At 36.2% G+C, this 26,428-nt stretch overlaps 2 protein-coding genes across 9 annotated transcripts in view; one reads left to right on the forward strand and one right to left on the reverse strand.

Moving 5' to 3' along the window:
• Nucleotides 1-26,428, reverse strand: part of LOC105835059 (cAMP-specific 3',5'-cyclic phosphodiesterase) — a 330,289-nt gene that overhangs the window by 203,774 nt on the left and 100,087 nt on the right. The window lies entirely within an intron of this gene.
• On the forward strand, nucleotides 9,471-11,639 carry LOC105830192 (skin secretory protein xP2). Its single transcript, XM_012669373.3, has 2 exons — nucleotides 9,471-9,529; nucleotides 9,956-11,639. The coding sequence occupies exons 1-2, from the start codon at nucleotides 9,515-9,517 to the stop codon at nucleotides 11,189-11,191; spliced, it is 1,251 nt and encodes a 416-aa protein (XP_012524827.1). The 5' UTR covers nucleotides 9,471-9,514; the 3' UTR covers nucleotides 11,192-11,639.

The following is a 26,428-nucleotide window of genomic DNA, read 5'->3' on the forward strand; positions in this document are numbered from 1 at the left end:
ACGGCTCTGCTGGTGTAACGCTTTTCGACAGTGGTGCGAAACTCCGTATTCACGTTGATGACACGAATCTGAGAAGTTGACGCGGATACTGTCCGCAGTATTCCACAATCAGGGCCTGGTGCACCGGAATCGATCGATTCTAATACGAGTGGCGAGGAGACTCGGTCGTCTTTGGCGACATGTTCAGCTCCGGGCAGAATGCTTTTGCGGTAATTGCTACCGCAACTGGCAAATTCCGTTTCGACAACCGTCGAATTTCGATTGCCGGAGGGAATCTCGGAATGTCCGTCGTTTGCTGTTTCTTTGTCCAGGGTGAACCAATTGTTATCGATCACAATGGACACCGAAGACTTCCGCCTTAGGATCTCGAGAGAATTGTTGGTAGACATCCGCGAATCTTCCACGGTCTTACTGAGATATCGATGCGAATCGTACTCCGTTCTGTTAAGGACAGAAGAAGGATTTGTATTGATCGTCTCGTGAGCGAGCCAATCGCCCAATGCAGACGTAGCTCTCTCTATTACCGCTTTGGACTCGGGGTAGGGTTGAAAATTGCTATTGGAAACGCATCCGTTACGAAAGCGGTCATTTAGAACATTTTTCCCGTGAAACGTATAGCTATTGGTTGCCGGGAAGTAAGGCGCGCTATTTCTAACCGAGCTGAAAGACCGAGGACCATCGAAGTTCTGAAGTTTACGAGAGGCATCGCGAACGGTGAAACTTAACGCCTCCTGCCGACAACTCAGACCGTTCTCGTTTAACCGGCTGGTACGAGAGCCTCTTGGAGTTGGTTTACCGACCACGGAGAAAGTCGAAGACGACGTGGTCTTATCGACGAGAGCGGATCGATTCTCGATGCCGGAGTTGATCACGGCTCCGCTACGCAGATACGTCTGGTTGCGATCAGGTAAATAATTAGATGCGCTCGGCGACAACATGAATTGGTCGAAAGTGACTGGCCGATTCAGACGACAGGAGATGTCAAGGTCGAAGCCGCTGAGACTCAACGCCCGAGCCTTCCCGATAACCTCGCTATATCGACACCGAAGCGGACCCAATTCGTGATCTATTTTCAGCAGTGCCTCCACGTCAGTGGACACTCTTGGTTGGTGTCTCTTAGATTTGCCGAAGTCGTACGGTGGGACGAGAGATTCCGAAAGATTCGGCGGGAAGTAGACCGACTTGATGGACGGGTGTGAATTCCTAGCGACGTCAACGAGGTCGTCGTCGTCGTTTGTCACATTGGCAGCACCCTCGTCATTGGCGAATGTCGGAATTGCGTCTCGTCGTGGATCCCAATTCATTGCCTGACGTTTATTTTTCGTTTCATGAAGTGTCGCCGACCTCTCGTCATTAATCATCGTATCCTATAGAGAATGAAGTTTATCATAATCGCGGGGAAGGATGATCGATTTATTTTTCTTTTTCCTCTATAACCCTTTATATCATATTTATCCTTATGAGATTAGTCTAGATACTCTAAACATTAGGCAAAAAAAAATTTCACCAAATAATAAAAATAAACGATTATACAAGTAGCTAAATCATTCTTTATACGACTACTTGGACTTTAAACTTCATTGTAAAAAAGACTAAAGTTACTCGATTCATTGACGCTCATAAACGTACGCAAAGTACCGGTAGCATTGTTCTCGACGTGAGTCGTCTCGTCTCGTGTCGTCGACCACGAAAATTGGCCGTCGCGCCGGTCGTTAACGAGACCGTCGAAGGATAAGGAGATATAAGCGGCGCCATCTTCTTCATAATCATAGACATTTTCCTCTTGCGGGATGACGATGACGCGGACATTAGCGGGACGTCGGCGGCTGTAAAATCCGTGGAAACGACGCGCGGGATTTCGCTCTTCAGGATTGGCAGGGATTTCGACTGTGCCAAATTTTTAGACATGAAAATAAGACTATCACAGATGTACGTAATTTTCCTGTTTCCCATGAGTTCGTGCGGCAGATCAGAAATAATTTCTCCCTTTATCGCGGATAAGTTCTCATTGAACGCAGTACGTTTGCTTAAGGAAGCGCTTTTCTCCTTGAGGTAAACGCAAAGCGATTCTTGTGCTCCGTGGATTCTAGTGCCGCTCCGTTTCGAAAGGATCATTTCTTCGCTAGGCGTTTCATAATCTCCTTCTGTATAAAACGGTACAATTTAAACGTCCCCAAAATTATTACAAGTAGCGCTTTAAAATGTAAAAATGTTTAAATTTTAAATAAATAAGGAAATTGAAAACATCGAACAAATTTCATTCAAAAAAGATAACGAATAAACTAATAATCGTTTAAAAGACTAGAAAATAACAGTTTACAATATTCCACGAAAATACTGACTCTCTTTCATAAAAAAATATAATATAAAGAATACAATATAATAAAATGCAATACAAACAAAAATTTGTTTCTTCGATTTAATTTTAATTAAAATTCGATGGACTATTATATAATTCGTTTCTCTAAGAATCCGAGATATGTAACCTAATCCCAGTAGTTTTGTCAATCTTTTTATATTTGCTTCCTCAAATACCAGAGAAAGTGCTAAGGATGAAACACTGTTTCATTTAGTTTAGTTTTCAAAGCAACGTTAGCACATGGCTCTCACAGATCCAATTCTAACAGTTCTAAGATTAATGTGCCTCTTTCTCTCTCTCAAACACTAACCGTCCGTGTCGGATGCGCAAGTGGTCGCGACAAAACTCGACACCGGCCGGACCGATCTTTCCGGTTCGTTCGACTCGTCTCGTTTCATGTCGACGGGGAAAGGCGACGCGAACGAGACGGTGGAGGTTTCATGTCCCTGGCAATCTGTGCAACTGGCTTTCGTGTCACGCGACATTGTCACACAGCGGGAGGTTAGCTGCAGGCCGTCTTGCATCCCGGCGGACTTTTCCGCCGTTTCACGGACGTGCAATCGTCACCAACAGACAATGCGACGACACGATGCACCACGGTGTTCACGTAGCGCATTATAATTTCGCGAAGCGCTGAGAGAAACGTGCCGGCCGAAGTTGCCGAAGGAAGCTGAACGAGCAGACGTTGGCTCGTGACAAGCGAGATGACATCGGCCACGGTTGACGAGATACGAAACGACACTAATGGCCTGACGAAAATTATTCCCTGTTTCCTATTACGTTCATTGTTTCTGGGATCTTTAGTGTGCCGGCATATTTCAAAATCCTCTCTCTCTCTCTCTCTCTATATATATATATATATATCTTATATATATAATGATCCATTGAAATCATTTACGTGAAATCATTTATGAAACTTTTATGTAACGTCAATATAATTTATATTTTCCGTTTGCATACATTTGCATGCATTCGCGATTTCGATCTCGCGTTTATAAACATTTTCGATATAGCCTTCATTTTCATCACTATTATATGCATTTTGCGATTTTACATCGGAAAGTGGACGTGCGCCTTCATTGTGCTTTTTTTCACGAAAATCGCGAATGCTGGTTTGAATACAAACACACACACACACACATTGCGCGAGCGTATATCTAGGACAATAAACCCCGTGGATTTCAAATGGCGGGCTCTTTTTTTGTAACCCGTTGCAACCGGGTGCAACCAATGGTTTCTGAATTGTCCGAAGTAACGAGATCAAACTGCAACAGTACAAAAGCCGCGAGCGCTGTACTCGATACCGCGATTTCACGTACCAAAATACGGTAGATATTTTAGTGATCAAGTTCAAAAATAGTTATTATCAAAATAAAAAATACGGTCTATGATAAGGGCAATATCATCTTGTAAATTAAAAATAGTTCTAAGGGATTTGTTTTTATAATAAAAAAAATTTACCATGAAATATTATCTATATTCTTAATGAGCTACAATAAAATTAAATAAAAATATTTAAAATTTTCAAAAATTAAGCGTCCTGTATCATAAGTGTAATTCATACATGCTGTTTAAGTTATGAAACAATTTTGAGTTATAAATTCAATAATTTAGGAAGTAAGAAAACAATTAACACACCGTAAATAATTTTGTTATCGGAAGTAATTTGACTGTGAATTGACAAATTTTTACAATATATGTCGATATATATTAAATGTGACGTAAGGGAAGACAGAGAGAGAGAGAGAGGAGAAAAAGAGAAGGAAGATCAGCAAAGGAGACATGTTACATTTGTGGGAAACTCAATATGTAAGATAAAAGAAAAAGAGAGGATATGTTAAGTAACATTACTGATTACGTCCACGAAATATGGGCGAGCAAGTTTTGGCTGATAGCCCGGCAGCGTGTGCTCGTGCTCGGCGAAAGTATAAGATCACATCGTTTCGACACGCGTCGACTTCGATCGCTGCATAAGTAGCGTGTTTCTCGTAAAGCGACCGAATTTTCGTAAAAGGCGCGCATCCTAATCGCTACGTCAGAACTGGATAAAATGTATATTGCGCAATGTATGCTAATCCGAAACATTTCTATAGCTGACTATAATTTACATAATAATCGAGGCTCACCCGAAAAGCGATTCTTGTTTCAGTAATTAGTATATAAATTATATCCGCATATAGGAGACACTATTATTATATAATTTATGCCGTAGTTAAACCGGAAATTCATACGACGAGCTCAATATTTAAGATCTTTAAAGATATAATAATTTCGAATTATGTTTCGCGGTATCTTGCAGAATCTCGCATAGGATATTTTTGGTTTTATTTATAAAAACAAGTCCTGCAACTTCTGCGTTTCATAACTTTTATATCTATCTTTCTACATCTACTATAGCAGATAGCACTGTAGCAGATTGAACGATTCTTCAACAGAAGTTGCAACATTCTACTAGACTTATAAATATTCTATTTGATGATGATGATGATGACGTGAATTCATATTGATACTGAGTTTCTGAAGTTTCGACTACATTCGCACTGCACATTTACTGCACAATGCAACCGCATTTCCAACGAATATTCGTATAAATCAAAAATATTCGTTGCACCAAGAAGACTGCGCGTTTTGTTCCACGTTTGATCTGACAATCGTTTTCTCGTGTAACATTGTATATATGCTATATATCGTATTTTTCGTATTCGACTTTACACCAGAATAAAGAATTTCTTATTTGGCGTAAGAGCCAACTCGTTCTTCTAAAGTGTTTCTAAAACGTAGAAATATTTCAGCTTTTCTCAGATCTAGATATCATTTACCGTAGCACCAAATGATGACATAAGACAATACTTACACATTCGAAAGTTAATTTAGATAATTACTATTTAAAAAAAAAAATTTTTACTATATATTTTTTTGTTATTAATAATATACAAATATTTTTACTAAAATACTATAAAAAATTTACTCTTACGTCGTTATTAATCATATCTTTTCACGACTAAGTGAGCGATAAAACGAACGATGAACTCGTTTCATGATTTCACGAAGATTAATTTACGTAATTCGTACCATGAACTTCGGATCAACGTCGTAACAGAAAAACGCTTATGTGCAATTTCGAAATGATACATTATGCTTCTCTGAAGAAAGAGGCGAACGCACGAGACAACAAACCGGCTCAGTTGCATCCGTTAGGTAACACCTACCTTCCAGTCTTCTTACTTTTGAATATACGCGTGTGCGGAACCAAAAGATCGAGCTTATATCATGACATAACCGGTACATTCGTCAGTTTTTTGTGCGTAATACTTTGTTTCCCGTTTTTCTCGAAAGCATTCGTCAATAATACCCCTTTCCTCAGTGGTAATGACAAATTTATGATAATCGCTTGTGATAAGCGTGCATTTCTAAAAAACAAATAAAAAATTTGTATACAAATCTAATTTTACCGAATAAATACGTGTGCAGAATCTTAATAAAACTATAATATCACAAATTATGATTTTTTTTTAGTATTTTAAAATAAACCAAAGAAAGAAAAAGATAATCATTTATTCGTATGTAAAAAGTTGAAAAAAAGTTTAAAAAAATAGATTTATAACTTTAATTTTCTTTACTTTACGTGTACTGTACCGATTTATTGGCATTCTACGTTATTCGCGTGATATTTATTTTGCAAGTATCACACCCCTGAGAGTGATCTGTACCGTTTGATCCCGTATGTACGCGTTCGATAATACGACATAGAATTATGACTATGAGTCTCCTGTGATATTCAAGAATCACCGTTGCATTCGATTGATCGATCGCGGACAAATTATTCGTCCCGCGATTCACAGTGAGTTTGCGTGAACCGAATACTATCGCTCATGCCGGCATTGTATCGCGCAGTCGTAATGCCGAAACTTGTCCTGTCGCGATTGTTAATCAAAATGGCCAGCGGCGAGAAATTTTCATATTCATGAGCATTGACTATTACATTACGCATCTATTGTTAATACATCCACGATTCTGTTCGATCGGCTGATGCTAAAAGGGTGATTCAACCCCTTTCAACCCAATTCCAATGAACATCGTGTCCATTATATATTTCATGTATATTGATGTATGTATGTTGATCTTTGTAAAAGAAATTAACAAGCAATAACTTCTTCTTCGATTGAAGACAAGTCGAGATTAAAATCTAGCTATATTGTAAAACAAATTGTAAAGTATTCATTATTTTTATCAAGAATATATTAAGTATCCGAATAATAAATGTAAAAAATGCATTATTTTTAAATAAAATCTAAAATGCGAGTAAAAAATACTAGCCTCAAATGGCACACCATAGATAAACTTTTAATAATTTCCGTTTTAATTTGTTTTAAATTTGTAATTAACAATGCACAAATTTCTGCAATTTATTCTTTCAATTTATATAAATTATATATCTCATTGTCTAGAGTGTAACTTAAATATATCGTAAATATCGTTCGATGTGATTGCGATATATTTCATTTTTCTTAATTATTTAAAACCGTCATCTTTCTCGAAAGTAAAACCATCAAAATTTAATTATTGCTAATGGACCGGAGTCACGTCGCTCAAAGCAGTAAAATTTATACTTAGTGGAAGAATATTATTTCCCCCGGAATAAATTATTAAAAGCCTTTTGACGAAAAGTACTTTAAGTACCTTGCTATCGTGCTCTAAGATAACGAGCTTACTTAAGGCAACTGAGGCTACCGAGATAAAATAGGAGGGCAATAACCCGCGTTAAAGGGCTACCGGCAAAATCGATAGAGCCATCGACGATCGGTTGGTGTCATAAACTTCGCTGGGATTCCTGTAGGAAATTAGGGGGCGGTTCAGGAGAGGAGACAGCATTGGAATAGGGTGCTCGTTTTATCGTTCTCGCAATTTTTCCATAGTAACATGTTCCTCTTCCCTTCGTCTCCTACCTCGCGGTATGCAGAATCCAAAGTAGGCTACGTGGAAATTTTATTGCGGCGGCGCGCGAGAAGGAGGGAATTATGCATATAAAAGTGCCAAAATCGCGGAATAATATTTCGCTGCCGTTACTTGTGGAATATCGATATTTCTTTGCAATATCACAATACAAATATCTGAAACTGCAAATTAATCGCGATAAATGTTAACGATAATGTTAAGTTAACGTTGATCAAAAAATAATGAGAAGAATTAATGACCAATTTACATCGCGTAAAGTAATTAAAAAAAAAAAACAATAAAATTTACAATAAAATAAAGAAGTAAAAATAATCTGCGACAAACATCATTAGCATTAGCAGTTCGTTTCTTTATAATCAAGTCAAGTGATATATAGTTCTCTGATAAATTAAAATAAATAAATTCTCTCTTATAATAAACCAGTATTTTATTTCGGTGATCCAGACCAGCAGTCTCTGACATTTTCGGTCCATCGTTTGCATTCAGATTCTCAAAAAAAAAATACATTTCTTTGCCGGGCGGGGTCACAAATGTCTTAATTGTTTCCTTTTACGGAATTCTATGCGAGCAAAAACAATCCGCAAATGTCGAATATTCCTGTTCGTATTTCGTGCAAATGCGGTGAGACGAGCTTGATGGTCACGATATACAATTTACATCTGCCGGCACACTCGTCATACAATTTAAATAAAGCGCATCTTCGTGGAAATACGCGCCATGAATATAAAGCACTTACTGGAAATCGGCACGATGTATGCCGAAAGGACGTGTATCTTCGTCGAGACAATTCTTAGGATGAAAATCTGCACGGTTACGAAACTCTGAGCTACGAGTTATGCTGCGACGTGTAAATTTATGTCGCGCTATAGAAGACGGAAACGGTTTATATCGAATTGTGCAATATGAGAAAATACCATGAGTGACTTTTAAAAACAACCAGCTATGTTGCAAGTATTTTGTAAAATAAAACGGTGTCGCGTCGATCTTTGTCAAGTGAGAATTAAACGTTGTAAATTTTTATTTGTTAATGCAAGCAAAATGTGGAAAACAAATACCGAAGACTGTTAATTTCTTGTTAAAAAATAACTAGATTTTTGCCTATAATATTTTCCACTGTCGCATATTCGTTGTAGCATCGCAACATGATAATAAATGCCTTCAGGATATAACACCTATAAATATTTTAGAAAGATGTGTGTCGGCAACATCTTCGAGTTCCTATTGCATGTGAGAATCAAGTAATTTATATTCCGTCGAATCGCAAAATAATCATTATTAAAATGGATAATATCTTAAATTTGTCAAGTATCAGCACAATATATATATATATATGTCGACTTTTTGACGAAGGTCAAAAAATCACCTAAAAAGCGCTGAAAAAGAAATGATTAGAACCTCGAAATATGTAAATCAAGTGTCGTATTGTATATATAAAATATCAAGCTATAAAAATTGTCCAATTTATTTTAAAAACCTAGCATCTTACCAGAACACGTTATCTAATCGTAATTTAAGTATTATTAATTTAATAACAAAAAAAATTCTATAATTTAGAAAAAAATAAGATATTTTAAATCAATCCTTTTAAAACAAAATTTAAAAGAATATTAAATTATGCTCAATACCTTAAAGTGAAGAAGTAAGACTACGGATATCATTTTACAATACAAAAAATTTACAGAGAGAAAAATGAAATAATCTTTAATACACCATATGATGTAATATGTGTGTATTTGTTCAAAAAAATTGTATCAAACTCTTATGCTGCGGATTTTTCGCGTTACCACATCAATCAATCCTGATTTCGGATGTTCGCTATGAGCACTGTTTCGCGCACCGATTGGTAAAAGTGAGCCCTTTGCAAAAAAAAAAAAAAAAAAAAATAAGGAAACAGACAGCGTTATACACACCGGTGTAGACAATTATACACGTAACGGCCGCGTAATAATGCGGAATCGGACCTGTTTCCCAGAGCAAGTTTGCCACGGGTCTGACCATTACGTCAGAACGGAGAATCGGATGGACCAACCGACCGACCAGTCGCAGAAAAAATAATCGGGAGGTGCGCGGATCGCGGAGCAGGGCGTGTTCCTCATCGTTTCAGTGAAAGTAATCGCATACATCGCGAACCGGGCATTTCGTATAAAAACGCTGGCGAATCGGACTGATGGCACACTCGATCCAAAACCACAAGATACAATGAAGTACTTCGCGGTAAGTCAAAGGAGTTTCTTGTGCACACGTACAAGATCGGTGCACAAAAACAGTTATTCACTACCAAACACATCTCCTCTATAACAATACCTTTGTTTCGTTATTGATTGCTTCAAAATTATTAAACAGCCCACTTTATCCTTATAAATGAAATTGTAGTCACTGCATTAAAATTATATCCTCAATACACACACATACACTCTACAAGCTATATACAGTTGTAAGTTATTAAATTATATTATATTAATTAATACAAATATTTAATATACTTAACAAAATAAAACAAATTTAATTAATAATTAAATTTAACGGCAGTGTAAAATTTGTCGAAAATAAACTTTACGTTCAATTCAAATATTATGCTTGTAATTTCAGGATAATATTTTCAGAACTGTATTAATTTACTCTTTTTTTTTTAATGTGCAGATTTTGCTGTTGGCAACCGCCGTGTTAGCGGCCGAGAAGAAGGTCGAAAAAGAGGTTGACCCAAAAAAACATGACAAACGAAGTTTGTTTCATGGTGATCTTGGCTATGGTCTTGGTGGTATCTCGACCTATGGTCTGGGAAGCGGTTTAAGCGGTATCTCGAGCTACGCTCTGGGAGGATATCCGTCCTATGGTCTGGGAAGCTACGGCTACGGTCTGGGAAGCTACGGTCTGGGAGGCTACGGTCTGGGAAGCTACGGCTACGGTCTGGGAGCATACCCGGCTGGACTCAGCACAAAGATAATCGGATCGGGACTGTCAGGATACGCCGTAGGAAATAGCCTGGCTTCCGCCTACGCTTCTGGATTGGGATACGGAAGTGGTTTTGGAGGTTACTACGCTGGCGGCCCTGCGATCGCTGCTGGTCACGCCACCGGACTCGGCCTGTTGCACAGCGTAGCGCATCCTAAAACCGAACGCATCACCGGTCTCACCGTACACCGCGAGGTCCAAGTGCCAGTCCCGGTGCCGCAGCCAGTCCCTGTTGAAGTGACCAAGCACGTGCCCGTCCCACATCCCGTACCCGTCAAGGTAGATCGTCCCTATCCAGTTCCAGTGGCGCAACCAGTACCTGTTCCAGTCACTCGTCACGTGCCCGTAAGGGTCGATCGTCCTTACCCGGTCGCAGTACCACAACCCGTCGAAGTACGCGTGCCACAACCGGTCCCAGTTCCGGTATCGCATCCAGTACCCTACCCAGTCTCCGTCACAAAACACGTCCCTGTCTCCGTGCCATCCGTTAACGTCGTGCCATCAACCCTCGGCGTTGTGCCGTCTACCCTCGGCGTTGTACCGTCGTCCGTCGGTGTTATACCGTCGTCCGTCGGTGTTGTACCGTCAACCGCCGTTGGCGTCGTACCGTCGTCTGTTGGCTTTGCGTCTGGAATTGCAACCGGAATTGCGTCTGGACACGAATACGTCGGTCTAGGATCCAGCAGTCTGGGAGCCGTCTCGGGTCCAGCTCTGAGCACCGGTTTCAGCAGCGGCTTGGTGGATGGTGGTCACCTCGTCACAAGCGGTGTGGAACACCTTGGCGGTGTGGAACACCTTGGCGGTGTGGAACACGTTGGAATTAGCAGCGGTGTAGTGCCGACTTTGGGAACCAGCGGCTCATACGTGACATCTCACGAAATCAATGGCGGATTTGTACATGCGGCGCCATTGAGGAAATGGTAAACTTAAGCCGACAGCTCAATTGGACGTGTGTCTTTTGAAGCACTTCTCCAGCGTAATTTACCGATCAAACGTGCAAAATACTAATTGCGTTATGTACGTTGTCGAATAAATTTATATTTTTCTACCGTATCTCACAGAGTCGTTATTTAACTATGTTAATTGTCATTATGCGACTATGCTACGGCTCTTTTACTTTAAGGTAAAATATTTCAGATTCCTGATACTGTCTAAGATTTTGTATCTTTTTTGTTAAATAATTACCAGAAATCAAAACTTGAAATCAAGAAAAGAAATTATTCTCTTTATCTTACAATTCCTTTCGTTTTAGTATCTTCAATATAATTGTTTTACAACATTCTCTAAAATAAATTTCGGTACTTTTCTAGTCTAATAAGTTAGATTTGTACCTTGTAAATCTCTTATCAAAAAATAAAATTAAAAAATAAAAGAGTGTTTTTTTTAAATTACCCGTACAATAAAATGAAAAAAAAAAAGAATACACTTCGAATAATCTTAGAATGAAATCAAAGAATAAAATTACTTAATAATGCAAAATACTTAATAATGCGAGACTATTATTATCCGAGCAATATTAAACATTTCAAGAAGTTACATATCAAAAGCGCAGTATTATTGCTATTATGTCAAAATGTAATGAAATTGTTTTAAAGAAATTTTGTCTTTATATTTATATCTTATATCCACCAAACATAAAATTTAACGTTCGTAAGAAATTGCCTAATTTACGAATTTTATCGACGAAGTTTTTAATAAAAAAGTTGGAAGTAACATATATCACTTGTCTCCCCCCTCCCCCATGAAATCAAAACAAAGATGTTTTTGTAAGCACTTGGCACATACAATAAAATCGATGCAATTGACTATAGCAGCATTTTGCAAGATGGGAGGAATTACATCACAAAGTTTCTTTCGCGTCACATGATACTTATAAGCCGAACACAGCTCAGAACTTGTGAGACAAAAATAGATTTTTCTAATTAACTGCAAGTAAAAAATCTTGAATAAAAAAGTTGATTCCACATATTTCAAAATTATCCTTAAAACTTATCATTAAAAACAAATTAATTTAATATTAATTTAGAGTTAATAAATTCAATGTCATTTAACAAACAAATTTAAGTTTTAATAAAAATGATAGAAGGACAAATCTTATTTCTTTCATGTTGATAAAAATTAATCCTATATGTATTGCTCCTGTTATCTCTATAGGTTTTTTGCTTAAAATAAATTGTAAAATTATTTTAAATTCTCGCAATTAACTTTTTTTTTTATAAGTAACAAGTACGAATTATTATTGAAATATAATTGTTTGCTCTGTAAGTATGTAGCATGTAAGTAAAATACCTACTCTTTCTACAAACGATAACATTAATAAACAACCACAATATAGCACTTTTAATTCGTTTGAGCTATATATACATATATGAATATATATATTATGGATCAATTAAAATCAATCCATGATGACACAAGAGGTATTACCGTTTGAAGCTTTCAACAAAATTCAATTTCTGGAATAAAGTTTGCTTCCTTACCTTAAGTTAATTATTATTATTCAAATTATTATATTTTCGCAAGCAATATTACCGGTATCTTTATATTTTTTAGTCCGATTCAGACGTAAATCTTAAAAAAATCGTTTTATGTCAAATTGTCCGAGAAATTTCACTGTAAATTCAGTTTTTACGTATCACCTACAGCCACAACGGATGATAAGAGAATGTAACCGTCGATACACTGAAGCGGTATTATTTATCATTCAGATGTCTACCATACCGACATAATATTGTTGATAAGAAGAACAGAAACTCCCTTTATCAACAACCAACCTTGGATATATGATACTTGTAACATCGCAATAAGTAAAATAAAAATTATTATAACTTACAGTACGATGAACCGTATTTGAAATGCAATTGAATAACTCCAAACTCACCTGAAACAACCAAGAAACCAATGCTGTTTATAATGTTTTTCAAATAACGATTTCTTCAAAAATTAAATTATTTCAAAGTAAGTATTTGCAACGATTTCCTCTTTAGATATGTAAATGGATAAGATTATTTTTTTAACTTATAAACGAATTTCGCTTTAATTAAGGCAATCTCAGTTTTTAGTGAAAAATATTAATATATAAATTGAAGAAATAGAGCGAGAATATAGGACATCTTCTGCATAACATAATGTATGTCATGTTATAAATATTAACGAATCTCAGGATTTCTAACAATGAAATTAGCTGTTATGGTATGGAAAACAAGCGTGAAATATTGACAGATCGTCACTCTAATTTACTGTATTTTGCGGTACAATTACATCTTGTTTGCATATATCGATTCACATCTGATACGTTTTCCATGGTTTGATCCAGTAAATAGTCGGTTTTGCTTTTGCGTACAAAATTACGTACAGAGCGGTAGTTTTTCCGTTTATAGCGAAATAAATCGTCAAATAAAAAAAAGCGTCTCGGTCGCTAACTATAAACAAAAAAATATATTTTTTTGCAAATTCTATCTGTTTTAAAACAATTTTATACAACAAATGGAAAATATTACTGCGAAATGTTTTCATTACTCTACATTGCTTTCGTTTGTGTCAATGTAGTATTAAATATAGCATTTCGTTACAAATCTTTCTTTTTTTTAATAAAAGCCATTCAAAAGAGAAACAAAAAAATTTTTAATTTGGTATATATATTTTTTATTCAGTTTTGCATTTGTACTCTAATTTTCAACCAAAAATAAGCTTTGATAAAAATGGACCGTTTTGTTGAGATTACACAAATGCAGTTATATCGTGCTATGATTCACTTTGAAGTCTGTACAAACTATTATTTAGTTTCAGGGATCAAAGCCATGCGATTTCACTTGCGTCAACATTATACACATTCGATTTTCGTATAACAACACGCGCGTCTAACTTCCGTACAATAATGATTTTAGAAATTAATTTTCCTGTTCATACAGACGTATGTACACAAATACAAAGTGCACACAGCACAAAGCGAGATAATATTCCAAGACAGAATTCGTTAGACGTACACATATATCTAATGTGCTATGGTGTGTGTGTGTGTGTGTGTGTGTGTGTGTGTGTGTGTGTGTGTGTGTGTGTGTGTGTGCGTGCGCGCGCGCGCGTGTGTGTGTACATAGCAAACTTGATCTTTTTATTTGTCAACTAACATCTAAAATTTTTTTTTCCAAAGTAGAACGTATAGCAAATATAACTATATTATTTTATCAAATTTTGTATACTTTTATCGCATTTCTTAGGCTAAGACACATCGTTAATTATTTTGCTCATAATTGTTTGCGTTACTCTCACTGTGTTAATCTTAATTACTTAATCGCTAATATTAATTAGCGATAAATCAGTAACTAATGTCAAGAAAATATAATGTCAAGTTTTTAAATATCCCCCTGAGATCTTCATTCAAACATCCTGAGATAGATCTAGGTCAGATATATTGACACTATCACGTCGTATCATATGTGTGTGTGTAAGAGTAATCCCGAAGGATTCGCATCTTGTAACAGTCCTTCAGACCCCCACCACAACGTACTTCATTACGATTACGGTCAGCCAAATCATCAGAAACGCGAGTATCGTTTCAAACGATTAATTAATTGTATATAATTAATTGTAAATAACGATTGACGATGTCTTTCCTTAATTCAATATCACATAGTAATTGCCATAGAAATGGAGCTGTACTTGGCTCATTTTCAATCATGAATGGCACCTACTGATCAAAGATACAATTGACAATTTGACCTATTGATCGAAATTACCGATTGTACAATATTAACTATCTTGATCTCCTATGTGTGTCCTCGACAACAATACATAAACTCAATAATCATTAGGCTAGCCCTCTAAGCACTAAAATTGTAATTCAAACTATTAAAGTCTGATCTGTTGATATCCAATCCATTAATTTTTATTTAGATAGATCTCGAAGTCAAAGTTGAAAAAAATTGACATATGAAAAATATAACAAGCAAGAGCATCTTTGACAAGTTTTGCAAAACAGCTTGAGGCATCACGAGCATATTAACTTTTACTTATATTCTTTAAAGTTGGAACGCAAATGTTGCACGCTTTCTTTATACAAATACCATATCGCGTACGTCGACGCAATAAGAAATTCTTGAAATTTCTCTCACGCCATCTCCGCTTACCGAGGACTCCAGAATGCTACGAGTAACTTTAAAATAACTTTGCTCTCGGTACTTATCGACAGAGCTTTCAAATTAACCGGCCGTCTATCGCTGTTCGCCGACATTTTGGAACTGAGTGGTAAAGGACTTCTGTGATTTTGCGAGAAATTCGCTTCCGGCAAATAATTCAAGAGAAAAGTAACGTATACTCGAACTGGTAACACTCCTCTGCGGCAAGCGCTGTACAAATATATATATTGGAGAATCAATTTTCAGAAAGTTTAAATAAGGATTTCGAAATTGTCAACTTTTTCAGGGGGAGCTTTTAATGATTCCAAAGAAAAAAAGATATTAATTCTCATTATTTTGTTAAATCAATGTCAAGATAGATTTAATTTAAACCGATATCTCGACAGAATATAAGCCAGCGATATTATTTTAAATTTCTGTTAAAAATTTCAATCTTGCTATAAAAGGTTTTATGTATAAATTTCGGTCAGAGCAACCAATCCCGAATGTAATTCAACTCTCGTTGTCGAACGTGTCTCGCGTGCCTAGTTATATTACATGCGCGCAATTACGTTTATGTGTTAAAGTGTACGCATGTCTTCCAGAGTTGACAGAAAATGCATAATTTATGTATGTGCGTGATACGAAAATTAAAAGACACCGATTGAGCTAATTCCACAGAGAAACCAGAGAGTTAACTCCGACAAATTATGGACACGGAACATTACGAAACCAGTTACGGAAATTGGCTCGTAAATAACCTCTCAAGAGACGAGTGGTACTTTACCCGGACGATCTGGAAAACTTATGCAACCACGTACTAATCTTTACGGTCTGTAAACGGAGCAATTAGATTTTGGCTTTATCCACTCTATTACAACTTTGCGGATGCTAAGAACTTTATGCGATTGTATAAACCACTATCACGACCTGTTCGCCGTGGTGATCTCGCCACACCCTCGCGCGTCTCCGATTGTAAATTTATTCAAGAGCCTAGATGGTCTTGATCGGTCACGCTCAACCTATCAGCCTGAACAAACAACTATCAGCCATCGAGTCTTCGCGGACAATAACAAACCTTTCAACCTGTTGGATCGACCGCGAATTAATTGAATTGGGCGTCTCATGCCATTACTTTTACAGACACGTAAAAATCATGGCGTAATAATGCGAAAGGATAGCTTTGAAAAATTACATTTTTAAAGCGGCGCTCCAAAGAGAAAAAATAAAAGAAGGAAAACACGAAGGACCACATCATTTTTTAAACTCTAAACGCGTCATACGATGAAAGCCGTTATTCCGTTAATCGTGACCTCGAGATTCTTATCACATATACTCCATTTTGACGCCCGTAGAATAAACTCGGATATAATGGCCATAGTTCTTTAACAGGCAAAAGATATACCTTTATTTTTATTATTTTTTAATAGCGTTTGGTATATTACTGAAGCTTAAAGCATGTAACACTATCGGCATTAAAGGGAAAATATTTAATAAAAATTTTATATCATTTTATCATCATTTTATATCATTGGCCATCATAAACATCGGCCATCTTCAACAACTTTTAGGGAAAAGATAGCCATATTATTATAGAACAGTTAGTCATACATATTATATGTACTTAATATTTACAAAATAATAAAAAAACTTATAATTTTACATATTTAGTTTTGTGATCACATATTTAATTTTATTTTTAAACATTTTTAATAGTAAATGTTCATATAAGTTTAGCATCTATTTAATTCGTTGTCAGTACTAAAAAAATATACCTATGATATATCCAATTTAAAATATTAGGTGCGCAACTTCTCTTTTTAAAAATATATGTATATATGTATGTATTTTAAAATGTGTATAAAATATATGTATATTTTAACAGCCCAAAAAGTCATAGGCCATCTTACTATGTAGCTGAAACTAGCAGCCAAACGCCGAACAACCACGGCCGAACGTCAGCGTTTCCAAGAAGCACCATTCAATCAAACGTTAAAAATTCCCTGGTTATGAAATTTTTAACGAACATTGAAAAATTTGCATAGAGTTTAGTCATTACAATACATAATCAATCATTTGCGATAAGACTTGTAATTTACCAATTGTTATAAATTTTTTAAACTAATTTTTATAGTTTTCGGCGCCTCACGCCTAAACGCAAAATACGATTTCCTCCAAATTTGACTGGAAATATTTTCCCGTAACGCACAATCAACTGATCGATCATTTGCGGGAGGACGTAAATTAATTTAAAATCTTTATAACAATTAGAAAAATGCACGTCCTCCCGCAAATGATCGATCAGTCGATTGTACGTTACGAAAAGATATTTCCAGCCAAATTTGGAGGAAATCGTATCTTGCGTTTAAACGTGAGGCGCAAAAAACGATGAAAATTAATTTTTTAAATGTTTATAACAATTAGGAAAATGCACGTCCTCTCGCGAATGATCGATCAGTCGATTGTACGTTACGAAAAGATATTTCCAGCCAAATTTGGAGGAAATCGTATTTTGCGTTTAGGCGTGAGGCGCAAAAAACGATAAAAATTAGTTTAAAAAATGTATAACAATTGGTAAATTACAAGTCTTGTCGCAAATGATTGATTATGTATTGTAATGACTAAGGGCCAGTTTCACAAACGTCGGTTAACTGCTAACGGGAGGTTAATAGATTTTCTGTCTCTCCTTAGATAATAATATAGAGAAAGATAGGTAGTCGATTAACCGCCCGTTAGCAGTTAACCGACGTTTGTGAAACTGATCCTAAACCCTATGCAAATTTTTCAAGGTTCGTTAAAAATCTCATAAACAGTGAATTTTCAACGTTTGATTGAATGATTCTCCCTGGAAACGTCTATATGATGTTCAGCCCTGGCTGCTCGACGTTTGGCTGATAGCTTCAGCTACATCATCTTACTCAATTACAAAAGATAGTCATGATATTTATTTAAAGAGCAGAAAAGAATAAAATAAAAGATATAATCATACATTACAATTCACATATCTTCCTTATGTCTAATGTTAATTGTGACAGTTCAACTGTAATTTATTCGACATTATGGCAATTTTTAATGAACACATGAAAAACTTTGCAGGCAGTTAAAAGTAAAAACGTGATATAATATCCACAATATTGTCATTTCTAATAGTATACACATAAACTACAGTAAATATGTATTATCTTTGAAAATAATTTCACACAAGAATACATTATTCAGCAATTATTTAAAAAATTATAGCAATTGCCCATCCTCTCTGTATAGCCATCATATCCTAATTTACCCTACTCTTTAAACTACAATCAGTAAAAATACATTGATGTTCAGTAGTATATTTATAACTTGTCAATGACACTAATCTTTCAGTGATTATACACTAACTCAGAAATAAAAATCACTAAAAGACAGTGAATAACTCACAGCTAATTATCACAGCTATAAGTATATTATTGCAAATCAATGATAACACAAATTGTAATTTAGAGAGTAATATACGTTTCACACGAAACTCGATACTCCGAGGTACCGCTGAGTTCTGCCAGTAAAGTCGTAATCGAGTTTATCGTGGCCGCATGCTCCTTTGTTTCGCCGCGTAAACTGCAAACGAACTGCCGGCCGAGGCCACCCTTCGAGCGCTACTTAAATTACGAGATTTTCACAGTTACAAAGGCATCAGCAAGGAGCGACATGTCCGGCATTATCGCAAGATCCGGGAGACAATGCTATTGCGGGGTGCAGCGACCATGGCGACGCATAATAATTTTCACTTTACTTACGCGGAGATAGCCGTGACAATTATCCGAGCATGCTCCGACAAGTTTGTTGGTCGTAATTTTACGACGAGTGGCTCTAGCAATTTTCTTCGTGATGAAACCTCCCCGGGGAGAATTTCCGCTGGAATTCCCCGCGGACAATTTGCATGAGATTCGCGAGAGATATTGTATCGCCCTATAAAATAATTGAAGAAGACACGACAAGAACACTTTTCTCCTCTTTCGCGCGGACCAATAATACAGCGAGCGCTTTCATCTCGTTGAAAAATAAACTGATACTTGTGAAAATATGAAGACCTTTCTATATGCTAATGACAGATAATTGATAGAGACTTGAAAATATCACTTACCGAATTAAATTTCAATATAATTAATGTCTGAGTTTATGTTTCATGTATAGATAAAAAAATACTTAAAATATAAATTCATATAAATAGAATTATTATACATAATTATATATAATATTCCAATAAAATTAACATCCTTAACTATATGATATCCCTTTTACGCGTCAGTACTATTTAATTTTATTGCTGATGTGCGCCAAATGTTTAGATCAGTGTTAAATTAAAGTGTTTAATTCAGCGCGTTTCATTTATTTTGGATAAAATTATAATATCACATAAGCTTGAAGTCGATTACCTCGGACGTATTGAGACTTTAGAGATGATAAATCATCCCAATGTCTTACTACGAAACGTCTCGATTGAATGCCACAATAACAATTGAACATAACTCTATAGACTACGAACGATACAGGATTACCTAAATGTCTAGCTAACGTGCGAGGCTGATATGAATTTATCGCATGACGTATCACAGAGCAGCGACGGGTAGTGTATATGCGTTCATCAAGACAAGAGGGTGGTATACGCTTCCATCCTCGCTTGTAGCGACGCGCACATGTATCGTATGAAACTACGGTACTAGTTGCCGTGACATGGTGAGGAGAAACTAAACTAAAGGGAAAGTTCAATATTTCGCAGAAAATATGACGAAGGTTTCGTACGTGATTCAGAAAGTCCTTCATTTAACTTCGAAACTTCTGCATCTCGTAACTCGCCGTTAACAGGTCGGAAAATACTCTATTTCTAACTGTTCCCGTCTCTGGAGAATAGAAAGAAAAAGTGTTCACCTCTTCGCGAGAACAACAAAAGATCAATAAAATGAAAGACGACTTTTTTCCGTTCTTTTTGATAGCTCATAAAATGTTCAACGAGACAAAGCTGTAGCGTACCGCTCAACTGCAAGAGAGCTAAGAGTAGGCATGATGGTGCTCAGTATGCTCGGTAAGTTTTTCGCTCGGAACTAACCAGCCCGTGTGCATGATGGCCGGTTTCTATCACCTACGGCTGATGAACTCTGAAAGACTCTATTTTCCTCAAGCGAGAACAAGACGTACTATCGCGTGGGAGACTGAACGTAACTTTGTCGATATCGATGAGTTTACAAGCATCGAGCACTGCATAAGTGTACGTCGTCCTATATATATATGTGCGTGCTGCACACAGCTACGGGCGTCATCAACAAGATTATTATTTTCTCGAGTTTACCGCCGTTACTAGCTACAAAAGCTTCCGTGAATACAGGCGCCTGATGTGGATGCAGGCAGGCAATATGTCGCTGGTGAACGCGTGCACGGAAAAGGCAAAAGAACCTTCCATTAAAGTAATCAACATACTGATGTGGTGTTACCCGAATAAGGCCACGCAGAGTTCAAAACGTTTCTGAAATATTGCACTTCTTTCTACCTTCAATAGAAAAATAAACTTGACTAAATATAAACTTGATATAGAAGAACACTATATTTATATCATGTTTCTCTACAGAAAAATTGTTTTATTAAAATTTTATCAAAATATTACACGCGATAATCTTGGAATATCAATCACGCACAAACAATATTTTTCTTAAGAAAAGTTGATTATTTATTCGAACACTATTCAAAACAAATGGCTAAAAGATCTTCAATATTTCGGAAACGTAATTTGAGGCTAATATCGTACCGCAAGAGTATTTCAATGCAAAGTAGATGATAATACCATCTCGGTGTATGTACCAGGAATAAACACGCATAAATCCCACGCGCGTGTTATGCTCGTAATCGTGTAACATGACGGGACTTAATTAAAGTAACTGTCGTACCGTAAATGCATTTATCGACACTGAGCTATCCGATGAGAGTGAACAATGGTCCATAGCCGTTCACTTAAAGCGACTTCAACAATAATACATGCGTTATATATGCGGAATATAAATGCATAAGCATATTACGCTGTCATATGACGTAAAAGTTGGCGATCGTTTGTGATTTACGATTTGAGTTCATTGCCGACGCATTGAAAACTTCTAAGGTTACTGCGTCGGAGGATCACATTGAGTCTTGAAAATTATTTCAATGCGTCTTAGTTACGTTGATAATTTACGGTATGAAAATCTTGGCATTATTTCTCGGAGCGAAGATCGTCAAAGGAGCAAAAGATGGATAGAAGTTGCCACCGTTACAAATAAAAAGCGTAACGAACAAAAGTTTTTGCGGATTTGCCATTTCAAGGAAAAACCGCGATGAAAAGCAAACTTGTAAACAGACAATAAAAATATATCAAAGTGGAGATTCAAATTTTTTAAACCAGATTTATGTAATGGAGATTGCTTCATATCATGTTTCTTTTTCATGTGCGATCATGTGACCGGATGCGCATGTGGATTCTAGATTTTCACAACTTTTTTCACAACTTTGCGGAGTCAAAAACGATAAAATTCTAACCCGGTAACGAAGTTCCAGATGCAAAAATTCTACATCCGCATGTCACCAAATACCTGAAAAATTCACAGCGATTTTAATTCTAACTAACAACGGCGACTAAAATAACATTATATCGCGCGAATTATTTTACTAAAAAGCTCACTTTATTCGTGCTCTGCACTTCCTACGAAGGGCTTTAAATATGATAACGAAACAAAGTATATCGTAAGATAACGGGCTCTCTGTAATAAAATGCGGAAAAATATATTGCACGCCTTTAAAGCCTCCTTTAAGCAATATAACACAAGTATCGCCCGCTATGCTCGCTTGGCGCTCATAAATCATATGCTTTTAGAGGGGTTTCAAAACGAGTGACTTGATACCGACTGTTATTTCCGACAGAAGATTTATTCATAGTCACATTTTTGAGCGTACCCCGTGAAAAATGTTTCGCGGATGCGCCTTGGTGAGTGCGGGAGAAGTTGCCGTAACTTTCCACATAAACCGCGCGCACGCAAAAAACCTTAGAATACTTCTCTCTCCCTCATCTGTGCGTTACACTTCTGCTTTATTCGTGCTATAGATATAACTTTTAATCGTATGTTAATATAATTTTTACCGCGCGCGTAAATGACAACACAAATGACGTCAATATTTTATCTGTACGCCATTTCCTATGTTAAATACCGCATCGAGATGAAAGAGACTCTGCATTTTAATTCCGCTAAGCCATGCTGAACGCTCGTCCCATCCCGAGATTGCTACTGCGTATTATTTCGCAATTCACTCGAATAAAATTGACGTTTATCGCGGTAACGCATAATTCTTCATACTTATCGCTAGCGAGGGACAAGTACACGCTCTGATAATTATGTTGCCAGTATCTGCCATTCAGCGACACCACCAGCAAAAATTCGTTCGTGCAATTTACAATTTTACCTACGTGAAAATATCCATTAGAGACAATTGCTAAACGTGACCATAAAAAATCTCAAATGTAAATAACGTTGTACATGTAATCACGAAACAACGTTTCGAGCAGGAATAAAAACGTGAATTGCGTCGGATATTTTTTTTAAATCTAATTAGCCACGTTTTTGTTAGCACTCGGAATTAAAATTCTCCCGTGTAGTAAAATTGTCACATTAAACAATGCAGTAGAATTATCGTAATTTAATTCTTAATTTAAATATTTAGTTTCTAAAATATGCATATATGATTAGTGTAATTTAATTTTGATAAAATTACTTGCTGATATCATCGAGCAAATAATCTTCTAGAAATCTCCGAAGAATACTGGGACAATGGCCAGTGCTGTTATTCAATTTCCACGAGCTTCGTTCAGACAGATTGGGTACTACAGACGCTTCACAAAGCTCGATATCATCGCGCTTCTTTCTTCCCGTCTTGAAAGCTCCTAGAACTCTTTCATTTTACCCTTTCTAGTTACGAGAACACTGTAAACGCTACCGCAATGTTTCTTGAAAAACCTCATATTTCTTGCCTTTGTTCGAAGAAATACGATACAACTAACAATATGCGAATCTCCTTTATTGCATGCGAAACCCAAAATAGATTCAGTATAAAACATACGATAATCATTAACATTTATCATTAACGTATAACGTTTTTATTTTTTTCAGACTATTTAATTTTTTAAATAACTATAGTAAAATACTTTAATTATTGCATTTTATATATAATTTTTTTTATATATAACTACACTTTTATATTTAAAAACTCCGGCTCTTTAAAAAATAGTATTTTAATTTCACGAATTATATTTACTAATATAATTTGTTTGCAAGTAATTCTATAAAAATTTTATTCCCCATGGATTAATAATTTTCTAATAGTTAAAACAATTATTATATAATAAATAGACTCATATTTGTAAATTACGAAATTTAACTGTTGCTAATAGTGTATTAATATTTTTAATAATATACCCAGTAAAAAGTGGTTTGATAAAAACGTGATATAAAATATTTTATAAATATGCATTTTAGGAAACATATTTTTCCATACAAGGATATTCTCATTAGACGCAGAATGCACTGTTTCGTACTTGTTCCTCCTCCACTTCGACTTTTATCTGTTTCTTCTTGTCTACTTTTCAGCGTTGCTTTTAGAAACTGCAACTCTTTTCGCTCGCTCTTTTAGTAGTGTTCGGTATCCGCCTTCTGCAAAAGCGGATAAGAACCTTCTTATTTCATTCTCGTCTTGGTCTTTTTAGTGCTGAAAACAGGACTATATTCTCTGAACAAGAGAATACGGAGAGAAGGAAAGAGAATACGAGAATAAGAACACATTAACAACAAGCAGAATTGCTACGAACTAGCCGACGCACTTGAAATATGCAAAATGAGTATTGATTCGCGTCGTACGATAAGGTAGCGTGTAAAAGACGAAAAGAAAGAATGAGAAGAAAATAGAGAGAAACAGAACTTTTAATCAACGCAACCATAATGACAAAAAAATTATTCATCGGTTTTAATTGTGATTCTCGTGATTATTCGAGCGCAATTTGGTTAAACTTCGATTATCATTTGTACAATACTGCGAGATTCAACCTAACGAGAAACTCTGTAATAATGTCAAAAAACGATAGATGTATTTCATTAATGAAGCCACGTAAATTTCAGATTTCATTAACAGAGTGTCGTGTAATTAGTTTTATTAAAAGCAACTTTCTCTTAAAAAGTGATCAAACAATATCATTTTAGAAAGCAAAAAGAAAATGAAAATTTACATTTATATAATATTTAAATTGTTACTCATTCTTATTTTAGAATAGATGATGCAAAGCTTAGCCGTAAATGACAATTACATGGGTACATACAGATTAATCATTATATGCTTTCAAATTTGGTATACATGCGGAAACCCGATATTGGAATGCGTGATACTCGCATTGCATTTCGCAAGCACATTTTCCAGAAGAATTTGCCAGAAAACGTCTGTAAGATCAGATTACGGATGGATACAGTTGCTTGTTAAAAGTTAGAATAAAAGAAAAAGTAATAGCAGAATTCTTTTCAAGAAAAAAAGTTTTTCGCGACTTTAAAGAAATAAAATAAAATTATATCATATATATTTTATAATATACACTATACTATACGTGTGTGTGTGTGTGTGTGTGTGTGTGTGTGTGTGTGTGTGTGTGTGTGTGTGTGTGTGTGTGTGTGTGTGTGTGTGTGTGTGTGTTTACACTATACATATATACTATATATACTATATTCTATAAAAGTACTTTTACTATAACTTTGTTTAAACAAGAATCAAATTACGTAATAATTTGCCTTATTTATATCAAATAATAAAAAATTAAAATAGAATTAATAGCTTATTATTCTGTCGAGTGTCTTCTTGTCGCATGGAAAAATTATTGCTCGGCTTATACTCTAATATCGAATCAAACGGTAAATTAAATTTAAAAGCATAATCCATTACACATATTAACAGCAACAAGCGATTCGTAATTTAATTAATTAAATCTCACCAAACATTATTATAGTTCGCCATTATCATAATATTATGTTCCATCATTATGTGTGAAACGTTTTTTACAGAACTATTTCTGATAAATCCAATTACGTTAAAAACTAGGGAAAACAATTATTTTCTCGTGGTAATAAAAATTTATTACCACACTTGTCAAAGCAATTTAATGGCTTCTAATTTTTGCCTAAAATAAAATTGCGAAAGTTTGCACAATCCTCGAGGACAATCGAAATATAACGAAGTATACATCAAGTTCAAAAGCGTTTCGATCACAAGAAAACAAGTACGCGGTAAGCCTCACGATTCTTGACAAATGTCAATGGAATAACCTCGGTCATCCGCGAAAGTGTACATAAGCGAGGTCGAACTACGAAGATTCAGAAGGATCCCCGACCTATACGTGTCACGCGATGTATCCAGCTGGCCACCAATAGAGCCAGCCACCCTATAGGGGAGCCCCACTTGTTGGACGCCTCCGCCGGAAGGGGATGGAAACTCGAAACGACCTCAAGCCACCTGATGCTACGCTACTGGCGGCATCGATCCCCCAAACTCCTTCGTCAAAACCCCTCCATGGTAGCCATGGCGACCAACTTCCCCTATCACCGTCGCCTCGAACGAACGAACGAACGAACGAACCTGCAAATCCAACCTGCCCGCCTCCCTTTTCCCTATCTCTTGCCAGGAGCCTGCTACCTATTCGCCGGAGGGTGGCAGGTGACGTCAGGTGATAAACACTGCCAGCGATGTAAGCGTGCACCCTTTCGAGCACGTTACCATTCTACGAGGATATATCCTGCAATCGGGTCACATCGAACATTACGTTCGATCAGCGTGATTTCGCACCGGCTGATTCAATTTTCCGTGATTCGCTTAACCGTCGTGGTAGCAATCGAATCAGCTATGGAGTCGATTTCCTCGCATGGATGTTGTTTTAGGATAAGGATTAACACATATATGATTAATGTAAAATTACAGAGCCACATAATTGTTTAATATCAATGATTTCTTAGATAAATAGTAG

The sequence above is a fragment of the Monomorium pharaonis genome, chromosome 9 (genome assembly GCF_013373865.1).
Source record: "Monomorium pharaonis isolate MP-MQ-018 chromosome 9, ASM1337386v2, whole genome shotgun sequence".
NCBI classification, from domain to species: domain Eukaryota; kingdom Metazoa; phylum Arthropoda; class Insecta; order Hymenoptera; family Formicidae; genus Monomorium; species Monomorium pharaonis.